This window comes from Cynocephalus volans, chromosome 2 (genome assembly GCF_027409185.1).
Source record: "Cynocephalus volans isolate mCynVol1 chromosome 2, mCynVol1.pri, whole genome shotgun sequence".
NCBI lineage: Eukaryota > Metazoa > Chordata > Mammalia > Dermoptera > Cynocephalidae > Cynocephalus > Cynocephalus volans.
This window is the reverse complement of record NC_084461.1, coordinates 185,694,820-185,709,358: the sequence shown is the minus strand read 5'-3', so window position 1 is coordinate 185,709,358 and position 14,539 is coordinate 185,694,820. Positions and strand designations below refer to the sequence as shown.

Below are 14,539 nucleotides of genomic sequence, written 5' to 3'. Positions count from 1 at the left end.
AACTGTTTCCTTAACCAATCCTTTGACCTCTTAATTTCAGGCACTGTAATTGTTAGTTCTAGAATTGACATTTTAAACACAATTTCCTGTTCTCTGCCAAAATTCTCAATTTTGTTTCTGTCTTTTGTTTCCTTTAAGTAAAATTATTTTAAATTCTGTGTTTTATAACTGCATTATTGTGTCTGTGAATCTCTTGGTTTCATTTAAGTCCTTTCATATCCTTATATGCCTGCTATTTTTATTGTGGTCTGGAAAGATACATGGAATGATTTCAGTTTTTAAAAATTTGCTGAGACTTGATTTGTGACCTAACGTGGTTTATCCTGGAGAATGTTCTGTGTGCTGATGAAAAGAATGTATATTCTGTATCTTATTGCATTCTCAACATTCTATGTGATAAATTGTAGAGAGAATTGGAGGCCTTAGATTATGCTATATTTCATCAGAGGAAATTTATTTTTCTTCTAACAGACAGACAGCACAACTGGTTACATTAGTAAGCCAAGATAACCTTATTCTAATCAGAGATTAAGTTGATTTGATGCTGGGCTTTAGTTTGTGAAGGGCTTATCTCTCTGAGGTATCTCTTTCTATTTATTTAAAAAAATGATTCTATCCTGATTTTATTTTAATTATAAAAATATAATATTAATATTTCAACCAGATTTTCAGTTGGTTCAGATCATGTAGTCCCCTATTAACAGAAGCAGAAGTCCCTGGAAAGTAGCTTTGACCAGAAATTTCAGTTCCAAATTGCTGATCATTTATTGTTTGTTCTTTTATGTATTTATTTAAAATAAAAAAAATATATATATTTTTTACCAGGTTATGTGGGGGAGTTGGAGGGGGGAAAGGAATTGGTAAAGGGACATGAAAATCAACTACATTGTATATTGATAATTTTTTTTTTTAAATTAGCCTTCTGAGGCAGAGAGTGAACTGGTTGAAAATATTGAGAACATGTGGTTAAATCTGTTTAATGATTCATTGAATATGGAACATGCTCTTGGAGGCATAAAGAGAACTTTCACAGAGGTACCTTTTAAATTTTACTTTCTAAGTAAAGATATTGAAAAATGTATATTGTGCTAAATTGATGTAACCTTGCTTTTTTCAGATTACTCGAGGTGAAATAATGAACTACAGATTTCAGATAGTGGAGTTTGCAAAACGTTTTTATAGTGAAGGCCCTGGCTCTGTTGGTGAAGATCTTGATAAAGGTAAAATATTCATGTTGGTCTTACTGAGCTATTTGAGTATGTTCTGCTTAAGAATTTTATGAGACGTGGTTATTGAGCTATGACTTAAATATTTATTTTTCCCTCAGATACTTTTTTGTTGGATAGTTTTAGTGGTTATGAAAAGCTAAACAAATTTACTTCCTTGGCTCTTCAGTGCCTACTCTGTGAAGGCATTGAGAAAAGTGCTTTGGAGCAGGATTCACTCCTGAAGGGGATACAAAGATCTTGGCTGCTGCTCAGTAATCTCACATGCCAGCAGCTGCCTTTGTAAACGCAACCTCTTATCCTTCCACCTTCCTTACTGCTTTACTCCTACCACATTTACTCTTCGGACTTAGATCCTGACCCCTTCATGTTTGTCCTGTGCCCTTCAAGTAACATAAGCTAAGAGGGTGACAAGGTAAAAAACACTAAAATTCTTGTTCTAAACAGAATTTGATAAATACCATGAGACTGTTACAAACCAAAGACTGCTAGGGACTCAAAAAAAAAAAAAAAAAAAAGAAGGTCTTGTCTATTAAGAGATGCTCGAAAAGTCATCTTGAAAAGGTGGTATTTGGTGGGTGATATGAGCAGGGATGGAGTTATAATGGCCACTGGAATGAGGAGGAGAAGAGTGTCAGGAGAGTCACCATGTGATGAAGAAGGATGGATGGCATCGACCATAATAGAGGCCACTTCATATTGCATTAGAATAGCCTCATTTCCTGCATGCCCTGAGTGCGAGAATTAGACAGAATTTTCTAACTGGAGAACTTTGCAGATGTAATTGGCCCTTTGGTTTTAGTTAGAATGATGGTGTGATCAAGTCTGGTCATTATAAATTCATCTTCTCATACAGCTTATGTGGATGAATTAATAATTTATGTGCATTATTCATGATTTCTTATTCAGTTTTGTATACCCTAAAATTTTGTTTACTCATTTATCTATATATTTATTTACTAGGAGTAGAACTTTTAGACACTTATGAGAAAGAGCTGGCAAAACATGAAAAGAATCGTCAGGAGTTGGCTAATGCTGAGAAACTTTTCGATCTTCCTATTACAATGTACCCAGAGCTGCTCAAAGTGCAGAAGGAAATGAGTGGGCTGAAAATGATTTACGAGCTGTACGAACAACTAAAGGTGAGCATCTCTCCGAAAGACTCAATCTCACTGAAGTGAATATAAGAATTAATTAGGCCCAGTGGACTTAGATGCCACCATAATAAAAGGCTTGGGTCAGATTTTGTAGAAATTCTCATTTTGGTTGCAGGGAGAGGTGGGTTATAGGGAAGGATGGCTAAAGGGTGCAGCATTTCCATTTGGGATGTTAAAAAAGTTCTGGAGCTAGACAATGGTGGTGGTTGCCTAATATTGTGAATGTGCTGGGTGCCATGGAACTGTACACTTTAAAATGGTTAAAGTGGTAAATTTTGTATTATGTGTATTTCACAAAAATCATAAAAGAGAAAACTCTCTCTCGAGATTAAGGGCTTGGTTAAGGTGTGGGTTGAACTGCTTCATTGGAAGTGGAAATTAAAAGTAGCAAATATCCTGTCATTGGAATGCATCTGTTTTAGTCCGTTTTGTGCTGCTATAACAGAAATCCCTGAGACTGGGTAATTTATAAGGAAAAGAGGTTTATTTGGCTTACGATTCTGGGACAGCTGCATCTGGCAGGGGCCTCAGGCTGCTTCTACTCATGGTGGAAAGTGGCAGGCAGCCGGCAGGTACAAGCAGATCACATGGCGAGAGGAAGCAAGAGAGAGAAGCGAAGGAGAGAGAGGAGGTGCCAGGGTCTTTTTAAGCAACAAACTCTCGCGGGAACTAGTAGAGCGAGAACTCACTCATTAATCGCCCCTCCCCCAGGGGGAGCATTAATCCATTCATGAGGGATCCGCCCCCATGACTCAATCAGTTTCCAACACTGTCACATTGGCGATCAAATTTCCACACGAGTTTTGGAGGCGACAACACATCCAAACTCCATCAGCATCTCTTTAGTATATGTTCCCCATGCAAATTCACACTATTCCTTCCTTCATTCATTCATCTACTGACTTAGCCCAGTGATGTGCAAGGTTCATGCCTGCCCCTGCCCTTCTTGAGCCCCCAGGGATGAATGCCTGTATTAGTCTGGGTTCTTGAGAAATAGAACCAATAGGAGATCTATATCTATATCATCTCTACATAAAGAGATTTATTATAAGGAATTGGTCCATGTAATCATGGAGGCTGAGAAGTCCCAAGATCTGCAGTTGGCAAGCTGGAGAGACCCAAGAGAGTCCATGGTGTAAGCTCCAGTCTGAGTCCAAGGTGGATGCAGAAGACTGATATCCTATGCAAAGGCAAACAGAGAGAGCGAATTCTCTCTTACTCAGTATTTTTGTTCTGTTCAGGCCTTCAATGGATTGGATGAGGCCCACTCACATTTGCTTTACTCAGTCTACCCATTCAAATGTTAGTCTCATCCAGAAACACACTCACAGACACCTCCAGAATAATGTTTGACTAAATACCTGGACACCCCATGACCCAGACAAGTTGACACATAGAATTAACCATCACAGTGATACATAAACAAATAACCACACTGCTATGGTATGTGATAGAAATGAGGTGCACAAAGCACTGCGGAGCCCAGAGGAGGAAGGAGGGTGGCCAAGAGAGCTTCCCTAAAGGGGTGGCACTTGTGTGAGGCTCTGAATCAGGAACAGGTTTTTGCCTGGTGCCAAACGAGGCTTTCCAGGGAGAGGGTCAGGCAGGAACAAAGACAGGAGATGGGAAAAGTGTTGTGTATACACACCTTTTGTGGCTGGAGGAGACTGTGCCGAGGGGCCAGCAGATGAGGTTGGGGACGTGGGGAGGGGCTGGTGGGGACGAAGCTGTCAGAGGTACTCTGGAGGCAGCAGGGAGACATTTAGGAGGTCACTGCCGCAGTCCTGGCAGAAGGACAAATAGCTTGCATTTTAGAACAATTATGGAAGGAATAGAGAGATGAGAATATTTGGAGACATGTTAACGTTGAAAGTGATAAGACTTAGTGACTGATTAGATACATGCACAATGGAAAAAATTCATAAAGTAAAAAAATACTCAATTTTTAAAGGAAAAGTTATGTGAATTGGGAACAACCATGCGTGTGTCAAAATGTGTTTTTGTTTTTTTTTTTAAACTTAATTCAATATTGACACATGGCTTGGTCCCCAGCCATTGTGGATTGTTGCTATGAAGGTATATTTCATCAGAATGACTTCCACCCTCCTTCAAATTTATTTTTTAGTAGCAATTGCTTTTCAAATCTGTGTATCGAGAACACACAGTGGGGGCAGGAGGCCAGGCAGGAGACCATCGTCATAATCCCAGTGAGCTCTGGGGGTGGCAGCTGTGGAGGTGGGAGACATGGCAGATTCTGGATCTATTTGGAAGGTGGCGTCAGTAGGATTTCCTGGAGGTTCAGAAGTGGAGTGAGAGCAGAAAAAGAGCAAGAAGGACACCAAGATTTTTTGGCGTGGGGAGCCAAAGGTTAGTGTCACTCTTAAGTGTAGACTGTTGGAAGAGAATGTTTGGGGTGGGGGCGAATATTGGGAATTCAGCACGAGATGGTGTCTATTAGATGCTCATGTGAAGATGTCGAGTAAGCCCTTGGATACACTTATCTGGAGCTCAGAAGAGAAGTCTGGCCTGGAGGTGTGAACTTGGGAATTGTCAAGGTAGAGAATTTACTTAAAGCCACCAGTCTGGATGGGCTCATCTGGTGTATTTGTTTCCTAGGCTGACATAAGAATTTACTATGAACACAAACTGGGAGTTTTAAAACAACAGAAATTTATTCCTTCACAGTCCTGGAGGCCAGAAGTCATGGTGTCCCCAGGGCCACGCTCCCTCCAGAGGTTATTAGGGGAGGGTCCTTCCTTGTTTCTTCCAGCTTCTGGTGGTTGATGGTAACCCTTGGTGTCCTTGGCTTGTAGATGCGTCACTTCAGTCTCTGCCTCTGCTGCCACATGGCTGTATTCCCTCTGTGCCTGTCTCTGTGTCTGTTTTCTCTTCTTATAAGGACACCTGTCATTGGCTTTAGGGCTCATCCTAATCTAATGTGACCTCTTCTCAATTACATTTGCAAAGAACCTCTTTCCAAACATTCTGAGTTTCTGGGTAGACATGAATTTTGGGAGCTCTATTCAACTCAGCACATGTAGGGGAGGGGTAGTTAGAGGACGGGGCAAGGATGGAGACTGGGCCACTCCAACAGTAAATGCCACGAGGAGAAGATCCCCCAGATTGAAAGACCAGGAGAACGAAGAGTGGCCCAGGTGGTGGAAGGACGACAGGCGAGGATGAGGTCTTAGAAGCCACGTGGGAAGAGCGTTTCGAGGAGGTGGGACCGATCAACTTCACAGATGCTGCTGAGAGAGCAAGTGAGAGGGGACGGGGACTGACCACAGAATTTCGTATCACGGGGCCCACTGGTAACCTTAGAAAGAAAAATTTGAAGGGAGTGGTGGCCATGGAAGCCTGACTGAGAGAGTCCAAGGTATTTACCCAGGAGGAAAGAAAGCAGAGACCCTTATAACGACTTCGGCATGAATGTTCATAGCAGCTCTACTGGTAACAGCCCGAGACTGGGAATGACCCAAATGTCCATCAGTGAGAGAAGGGATAAATATGCTGGAATACTACTCAGCAAGAGAAAGGATCGGACTATTGATCCACCCACACAACAGCGTGGATGGATCCCAAATCATCATGCTGAGGGAAGAAGCCAGAAACAAGAGTACACACTCTGTAATTCCATTTGTGCAAAATTCTAAAAAATGTGAACTAATTTATAGTGACAGAAAGCAGAGCAGTGGTTAATTAGGGGTGGGGACAGGAGGAGAGGGATGGAGGGTGATTCAAAGGGCAGGGGAGACTTTTGGGGGTGACAGATCAGTTCACTGTCTTGCTTGTGGTGATGGTTTCACGAGTGTGTACGTGTCAGAACTTAGTGCATTGTGTACTTTGATTGTACACCCCTTACCGTGGGCCAGTGGATCCTCAAGAACGCTGTTGGAAGAAAAACAGAGAGAATGCGAAGAGGGGAGTTAGAAACAGGAAGTATAGACGACTTCTTCAGTGAGTTTTGTTATGAAGGGAAGCTGAGAAACGGGCAGTGGTAGCTGGAGGGGATGTGGGGTCAGGATAACGCTTTTTAAGATGAGAGAAATTGTGACACTGTTTGTATACTGATAGGAGTGATCCAGTAAAGAGGAAGAACTGGGGAGTGGAGACAGAAGGGAAGAGAATGGCTTGAGTGATGTCCTTGAGTAGGTAGGAAAGGATAGGGTCAAGAAGTGGCCTCAGGAAGGGGCACACAAGTCATCTGCTGTCCTATCAGGAAAGCAGAATGTGTGTGCAGAGATCTGATGGCGCGGGGCTTGGCGAAAGATGCGTTTCCCCAGTGATGTGTGCAGTGAGATGATGGGCAGAGGACAATGGGCTGGGGGGCTGGCTAATGAGGATAGCGAAACAGGAATGGGGCAGTGATTGGGCCAGGGAAACGTGGGGTGACCGATGGCAGTGATGGAAGCATTAAGGGTCTGGACTTAGACTGAGGCTGGTGAGTGAGGCGGGGTGTTCCCATCAGCCACAGTTGGCATCCAGGGGTAGGACTGAGCATCACTGAATGTTGAGCGGTGGGTTTAGCCAGGGCTGTGGTCTTGCCAAGTGCAGTCGATGAAGTACAAAGGCAAAGGGACTGAGGGTGGATGAAGAAAAGGCATGATCATGACTGACTGGCTGTCTTGTGTTTAGGTTTAGAAACTCCAAAAAGGACTTTAATTTCTTTATGAATTCCTTCTAATGCATCTCATTAAATTTCTGCAAAAAGGAGGTAATGAATCATAGCTGTTGTCTCAAAAAAAATCCAAAACCTCTTTCAGCTTTTTATATCTTTGTTTTCAGAAAATAAAGGAGGAGAAATGAGAAATACAAATGCATCACGTCATTTACACTTTAAGTTCAAAAAACGCCATAAGTACGTTTCATCCATTAACGAAGTTTTCTATAAAATACGTTGCATGGGGCCGAGCCCGTGGCGCACTCGGGAGAGTGCGGCGCTGGGAGCGCGGCAACGCTCCTGCCGCGGGTTCGGATCCTATATAGGAATGACCGGTGCACTCACTGGCTGAGTGCTGGTCACAAAAAAAAAAAAAAAAAAAAATACGTTGCATGACTTTTGTAATTTTGTCAAGCCTAGATGTTATAGGTTGCAAATGCAAACTACCCAAGATGGTAAATTTTATGCAAGAGAGTACTTTTTACATTAAATCTCAGGAAAATACAACACAGAAAACCTTTTCTTTATGATAATCCAGCAGGATCATGTTTTATTCTTACTTCCTAGCCTCAGTCTGATGTATAGTAGACAGATTCTTGGATTAGAAATCTCAACTGTAAGTGTTGTGTGACCTCAGCTTCTTTTCCCAGGAAAGAGAAGCATGTTACGACAGCATTTGAATGAAGTGCAAACAAGCCTGTTACTTCATACTTCTTACTTTTGTCATGAAGAAAGGAAGACGTATTTTTGGATTCCACACATCCTCAGATACAGCATTATTCTGCAAGGGCTTAAGAAAGTTGGAATTCTTTTGTTTCTGTTTTAGGTTCTTGTAATCACTTCTTCATTTGTGAATTTGAGGTAGTTGTGGCTAGATGAGTGATAGTATTTTAAGATAGCTTAACATGACTAAGAATCAGGAGCTTGCTCCATTTGTCAAGTTACCCTTGCATTTCCAAAGGGCTCTTGTTGATGGAACTATTTCTCGCACATTTCCAGATTGCAAAAGAAGAATGGTCTCAGACTCTTTGGATCAACCTGAATGTCCAGTTTCTCCAGGAAGGAATCGATGGTTTTCTCAGGACTCTCAGAAAGCTACCTCGGTCCGTTCGCAGCTTATCAGTGGCCTATCATTTGGAAGCAAAGATGAAGTCATTCAAAGAATCAATTCCTTTACTTCTTGACTTGAAACATGAGGCACTAAGAGACAGGTTTGTTTTGTCCTCTGTTGGCCGATGTGAAAGTGTAGGAGGAGCTTTTAGTTTAAAACTATGTCCCTCAGTTCATTATCTTTGCTTAGATCTGATGACGAAGAATAAGTTTTCAACCATGAATCAGGGCTACAAATGTGCAAGAGATAGTTCTAGAATATTGTTCCTATGTAAAGTTTCTATAAAATTATCATCCCCAGGATTCTTTAAAAAAAAAAAAAATCCACATCAGGCATAAAGTGGCATTTACAGTTGCTACATTTGAAGTTTAAAAAAGAAAATAGCAAGGTGCCATCCAGCACCATCTAGCAGAAATGTAATGGGACTCACCTATGTAATTTACAATTTTCTAGCAGCTACATTAAAAGAGTAAAAAGGAAACAGGTGACATTAATTTATTTTTTATTTTAAAAATTCATTTATTAATATATTTTTTTCACATTCTAAGATGTTGTGGAGCAGTTGTGGGGGAGGGGGAGAGGGGAAGAGGGAGGGGATAGAGCGGTAGGAGGGAGAAGAAGGGAGGGGCTGTGTGGTCAAGGCCCGTGGCACCCCCCTCATTCAGGCAGAGGAGCCCAGGCGGCTTCCAGAAACAGCTTGGTCATGGCTGGGCTGGATGTGGATGTCAGGAGGGTGTGGCTGATATCCTCAGCCCCCACTCTGTCTCAGGAGTCTGGGGGACTTCCGGTCCTTCTAGGTGTTATAGGTGTTCTTTGGTGATGTGAGACCTTTACTAGTTAAAATCAAACTTTGTCTCTGGTATGTGGGTATTTTGGTTTTTTTTTCAGTTCTGCGTTGTATTATTTGCTGTTCCCACCAATTAACTTTGCACTGGGAACTGATTTGCTGTCCTTTGCTTACTTCTAAATTGGGGGAACTTCCTGTGGGAACCAGCACTTGAGCCCTGTGGTTGAGCTAAATTGCCCCTTTGCTGCTGATCCTCTGGGGTGGGCTTTTTGTGTAGCTCGAGTTTTAATTATTGGCCTTGTAAGCACTTCTGGGTCTTGTGAGGTCCAGTACACCTGGGTTGTGTGGAAACTTTGGTTTGGGCCTGAGTCTTTTCAGCGAACTGTATCCCCTGCAGTTCTGTATTCCTGACCAGTTTCCAGTGAATGGTTCTGCGCTGATTGGGGGGCAGATCAGCTGTTCGTGCTGTGCCCTAATATTCCCCCAGTGGGCCAGTCTCCCACACCCCCTGAGCTCCAAACACTTCCCATGGGATGGGCCACACGCCTGTCTCTTGCAATGACTCACTGGTCTCTGAGTGGCTCTTTTTTTTCAGTTGTTTGTGGCCGCTCACTCCTATGTGGGTCCATGGGGACCCTGTTGGTGGTCTTGCTGGCCTGGGCGCCTTCAAGGCCCTCTTCTCCCCTGCAGCCTCCAAGCAACTTCATCTGAAGGACACAGCAGCAGCTTCTGCCAGCTCTTGCTCCGTTTGTTTACCAGGGCCAGGGTTGAAGTATTTGGGGCTCAAAATGGTTGGAGCGGTCCTTCCTTTCTCTCATCCTGGCTTCTCCTGTTTTCATGCACTCTGTAGGTCTCTCTTCCTCTTCCTCTGAGCTCTAGCGGCCCCAGCTTGGCTGTCATTGCTTTTTAATAGTTGTAAATTGGTTGATTGTGAGAGAGGGTGATGCTGGGGACCATGTAGTCTGCCATCTTGATCAGAAGTCTCTCAGGTGACATTATTTTAATAATACATTTTAATTAACTCAATATATCCAAAGCATTATTCTTGCAACATATAACCACTATAAAACAGTTACTTGTAAGATATTTTATATTCTTCTTAAAATAAAATGTTGAAATCCAGCATGTATTTTACACGGACAGTATATTTCAACTTGGACTTGCCACATTTCAAGTGCTTAATAGCCCTGTGTGGTTTGTGGCTACCATATTGGACAGTGCAGGTCTCACTAGTCTTTGGATGGAACAGCTGGTCTTGCAGATGGGATAGAGGAGACGCACCACTTGTGGGTCTGTGGTCATTGGACATGGCTCCTCACAGACGGGACTTAGTAGGAGCTTTGTGAGTTACGTTTTCCCTGATGTGTTCCTCTCTTCCTCTGTCATACTTCTCAAAGTGTGGTCATATAGTCATGTGATGACATCAAACAAGTTTATTTTACTCAGTGAGAAAGTCATTCCTTTTTTTTTTTATCTCTTCTTTTTTATCTCTTGAGTTCTTCTGATCATGCCAGTGAGAAAGTCTCTCTTAAGTGCTCATGTATCTTTAACACCTCTGTTACTTTTGCATTTCCAAAGGGCTCTTGTTGGTGGAACTTGTGATGGACCTATCTTTCCCAGGTGACATGGGTTCTCAGCTCCTCTTTGTCACTGTGCTAGTGACTAGCCTGGAGCTCTCACTTTTACCTTTGCATACTTTAATTTTCTCATCTGTAAAACTAGATAGAAGTAAGCATTTTCTAGCTAAAGGTCCTCATTTTATGATCCCATAACTCAGTGTTTCCCAAACTTTGGTCATCTCTTACCATTTTTGTTATATCTGAGTATCCCCTATGCTGTCATGGCTTTATATTTTTTCTATCAGTTTATTTCTTTTTTACTTAAATGAATATATTTTTAAAAAGAAACTTGCCACCATAAATGGAAAACCAAAAGGCATAAATAGGAAGTAATTATAAAAATTTTAAAAAATTTAAAAATTTTGCTGAAAACTGTTGCCTGTTCCTGAGCCAGAGGCCTGCCCTCTAAGAAAGGTGAATAACAGTGAAAAGGTGTTGAAGACAGCAACACCAAGCTGAGACTTTCCCTTTGATATAATGAAAGGGATTGTAAGGGATGGAAGAGGGAATCACTGTCTTCCTGGGTGACTCAGTGCTGTATAATGTTGAGTCTGTGCAGGGGTTATGATATTTCTACTTCCTGTCAGCTCCTGTGCTAAACTTGGAAATACAGAGGTAGATTGACCAGTAGATCCTTCTTTCTGATCATTTCTCTGTGTAATGTGTGTGTACAAGAATCCGTGATTCAGCACTTACTGCTTATGTGCTGGGTACCTGGCATTCTGCTGTCTAGCACCATGGTTAGCTGTCTTACATTCATTCATTCCATATACTTGGAACCATAAAAATTGGTAAACCCACGGGCTGAATGTGAGCCTTGAAAGAAGGCCAAGTTGGGTCAAGAGCACAGCTGCTTACTGTTGTGTCTGTGTGCACGGAAGTCTGTTCTGATCATGCTGGCTGGAGTAGGCTCCTTCTTTCTTGGTCACACTGTGGTTTTTTCATAATACTCAAAATTATTTGTAATGATTTAATTTTAGATTTGTTTTCTTATTGACTCTCTCCCCAAGTAGGTGATAGGTTCCTCAAGGAGAGGGGCCTTGCCTGCTAGTCACCATGCAGCCTGGGCACCTAGCCTACTACCTGGCACCCAGTACGCAATAAATAATAACAACAATAATAATAATAATTAAAAAAAAATATTTTTTTGTGGCTGGCTGGTATGGGGATCTGAACCTGTGACCTTGGTGCTATAAGGAACTCGATAAATATTTATAGAAGACATGAGTGCTTGTAATTTCCACCAGGTTCTCAAAAAGGCTGGATGATCCCACAGAGGTCGAGATCACTGGTCTGGAGACTGTGACAGAAGCAGTTTCCAAAATTTAAAAGTTGTGTGTTTTCTTAGATGGCTGTGAAGACTAGTGTATATAGTATCTTGCTAAATGTTATTTCCTGGGTTTACCTCTGGTGGCCAGTGGGATTTTGGAAAACTTTGGAAATATAATTCCCACGATGTCCTCATATTTCAGAATTCCATTATAAGAAGTTTTTATAATGGTATTTGTCCTGTGATTTAAAAGGGACTAATTAAATTCATCACTAAATTAAGTAAGCATAAAGATTTTAATGTTGGTACACTTTCAGGCATTGGGAAGAACTTATGGAAAAAACAGGCGTCTTTTTTGAAATGACCGAGACGTTCACTTTGGAAAATATGTTTGCTATGGAACTTCACAAACATACGGATGTTCTCAATGAGATTGTCACAGCCGCTATCAAGGAGGTCGCCATTGAGAAGGTAAGACTATAGTTAGAAAATAGTCTAGAGAGAAAAGAATCTTTTATTTCAACGGTAAACATATTTACACTAGTACCTGTTGCGTTTGAGTAATAAAGAATTATTTGTTGTTAAAATACAACTTCTGCCTCAGTTAAATTTTTTATTGTTCCTAATTATAGTTGCACTTTCCATTTATTTATTATTGAAGTAATGGATGTTCATGGTAGAAAATTGAAAAAATAAACAAGTCACTCAAAATCCTACCACCTGAAGATAATTATTAACAGTTTAGTGTACCCTACTTAAAAATGCATGCACACACATATACATATGCACATATACTTACATGTACACATACCACACATATATGTATACATACACCCATGCATGTATACATACAAACATACACATACACAGATACAAACAAGCCCCCATATGCAAATATGTAATACATATAAACATTCACATGCATATATGTACTCATATATACATGTACATGAATAATAAGTACATTTGCACACCACACATATATACATATATACAAACACGTACACACATATATATGCATAATATACATATACATATGTACACATATACACACAATGTGCACATACTTATATATATACATATAAAGGTATATACATATTGATACAGATGTTTTTTGAAAATGGAATCATAATAGTCATATTATTTTGTAATTCAATTTTCCAGCTTAACACTAGAGTAAACACACGTGGGGTTGCATTAGTATGCAGACTCTGGAGGCAGTTGATGGAACTTAGACCCTCGTTCTGGCTCTCAGTAGCCGAGTGAACTTGGCAAGCTGCTTTGCCTTTCTGAGCCCCAATTTCCGTCTCTGTAAAATGTGGGTCATAGTAATCTCTTCCGCAGTAGGGTTGCTTTGAGGACTAAATGAGATCATGTGTTCAACATGCTTACCTGGCACATAGTAAACGCTTGCTAAATGATGACCATTATTACCATGACAGGAGCTCGACTTTTCAGAAAACTGACCCAGGACTCTGGGTTGAGTCATTGATCAAAGGCAAACTAAGGAAGTTGTGGTTGGGCTGGGGTTCCATTTTTTTCAATTTAACCTGAATCATTATCCTGAATGATTCTTTTTATATTCTTGACCAGGCTGTGAAGGAAATTCTAGACACATGGGAAAATATGAAATTCACCGTGGTCAAGTATTACAAAGGCACGCAGGAGCGAGGCTACATCTTGGGGTCTGTTGATGAGATTATTCAGTGTCTTGATGACAACACTTTCAACCTGCAGAGCATCTCAGGAAGCAGATTTGTGGGGCCTTTTCTGCAAACTGTTCACAAATGGGAAAAAACGCTTTCTGTGATAGGGGAAGTTATTGAGGTGAGAGAAAAGATAAACGGAAGATGGATTCGAGCTAATTCATAGCAGGAAAGAACTTTTATATGAGAATATTTTGTTCTTAGAAACTAATGATCTTTCAAACATTTTTGTCTTGATTTATGTTGGGAGGAGGATGGCATGATTAGAGGAGTTGATCTGAGTTTTTATTTCAATGGATGCATTTTTAATATCTAAAATTCCCAATTGTTTCTTTTTCATATGTCCCTATTCTTGTTTGATACTGTCCTGTTCTTGTTGCAAAGACGCTTTCACCTCCCTTATCACATTGAAAATTGTAAACATATTTATTTTAAAGTACTTTTCAGATTTCTCTATACTTGTTATTTTCTCAAGCAGGAATTTCCCACTTGTTTTGTGTCTGTCAACTGTATCTCATGGTGGTGAGTTTTTCTGTTTTTTCAGTTTTTGAAAATTCATTTCACATGAAGTTCTTTTCCTGTGCTTGCTTCACTTTGTCATCTGTTTTTGCAGTCTCTCCAGCCTCGCCTGTGACATTGGGCAGTACCAGTCACAGTCTTGTATGAGGTGGTTTGGGGCTTTCTTCCTCTGTGGGCAATACTAGTCCATACTTCTGTGAACAATTCAGACTCATTTCACCATTTTTGTATGGCTGCCTTTTTCTCCTCCCCAGACCACAGGCTACAACGTGAGTTTTGGGTGAGATGATGCCAGGCCTGGTTCAACGGCTTAGGGCAGTGATCCAGGCCCTGGCCTCCCATCATGCCTGTGCTCCCTTGGCTTGCTTTGTTTGTTTGCTGTTTTTGTCTATGACTTTTTATTAGTGGAAGATCTTACATGGGATATAGCACTGTTTTTTTCTTTATTTGTTAAAAAATTTTTTTTATTGAGGTGAAATCTACA

General features: G+C 41.0%; 1 protein-coding gene across 1 annotated transcript in view; it reads left to right on the top strand.

Moving 5' to 3' along the window:
- The window catches only part of DNAH10 (dynein axonemal heavy chain 10), a 148,161-nt gene that overhangs the window by 52,187 nt on the left and 81,435 nt on the right, over positions 1 to 14,539 (top strand). The window contains exons 22-27 of the mRNA XM_063085892.1: positions 919 to 1,035; positions 1,118 to 1,220; positions 2,190 to 2,368; positions 8,043 to 8,254; positions 12,148 to 12,301; positions 13,424 to 13,657. Coding sequence (XP_062941962.1) covers positions 919 to 1,035; positions 1,118 to 1,220; positions 2,190 to 2,368; positions 8,043 to 8,254; positions 12,148 to 12,301; positions 13,424 to 13,657 — 999 coding nt within the window. The remainder of the gene's footprint in view (positions 1 to 918; positions 1,036 to 1,117; positions 1,221 to 2,189; positions 2,369 to 8,042; positions 8,255 to 12,147; positions 12,302 to 13,423; positions 13,658 to 14,539) is intronic.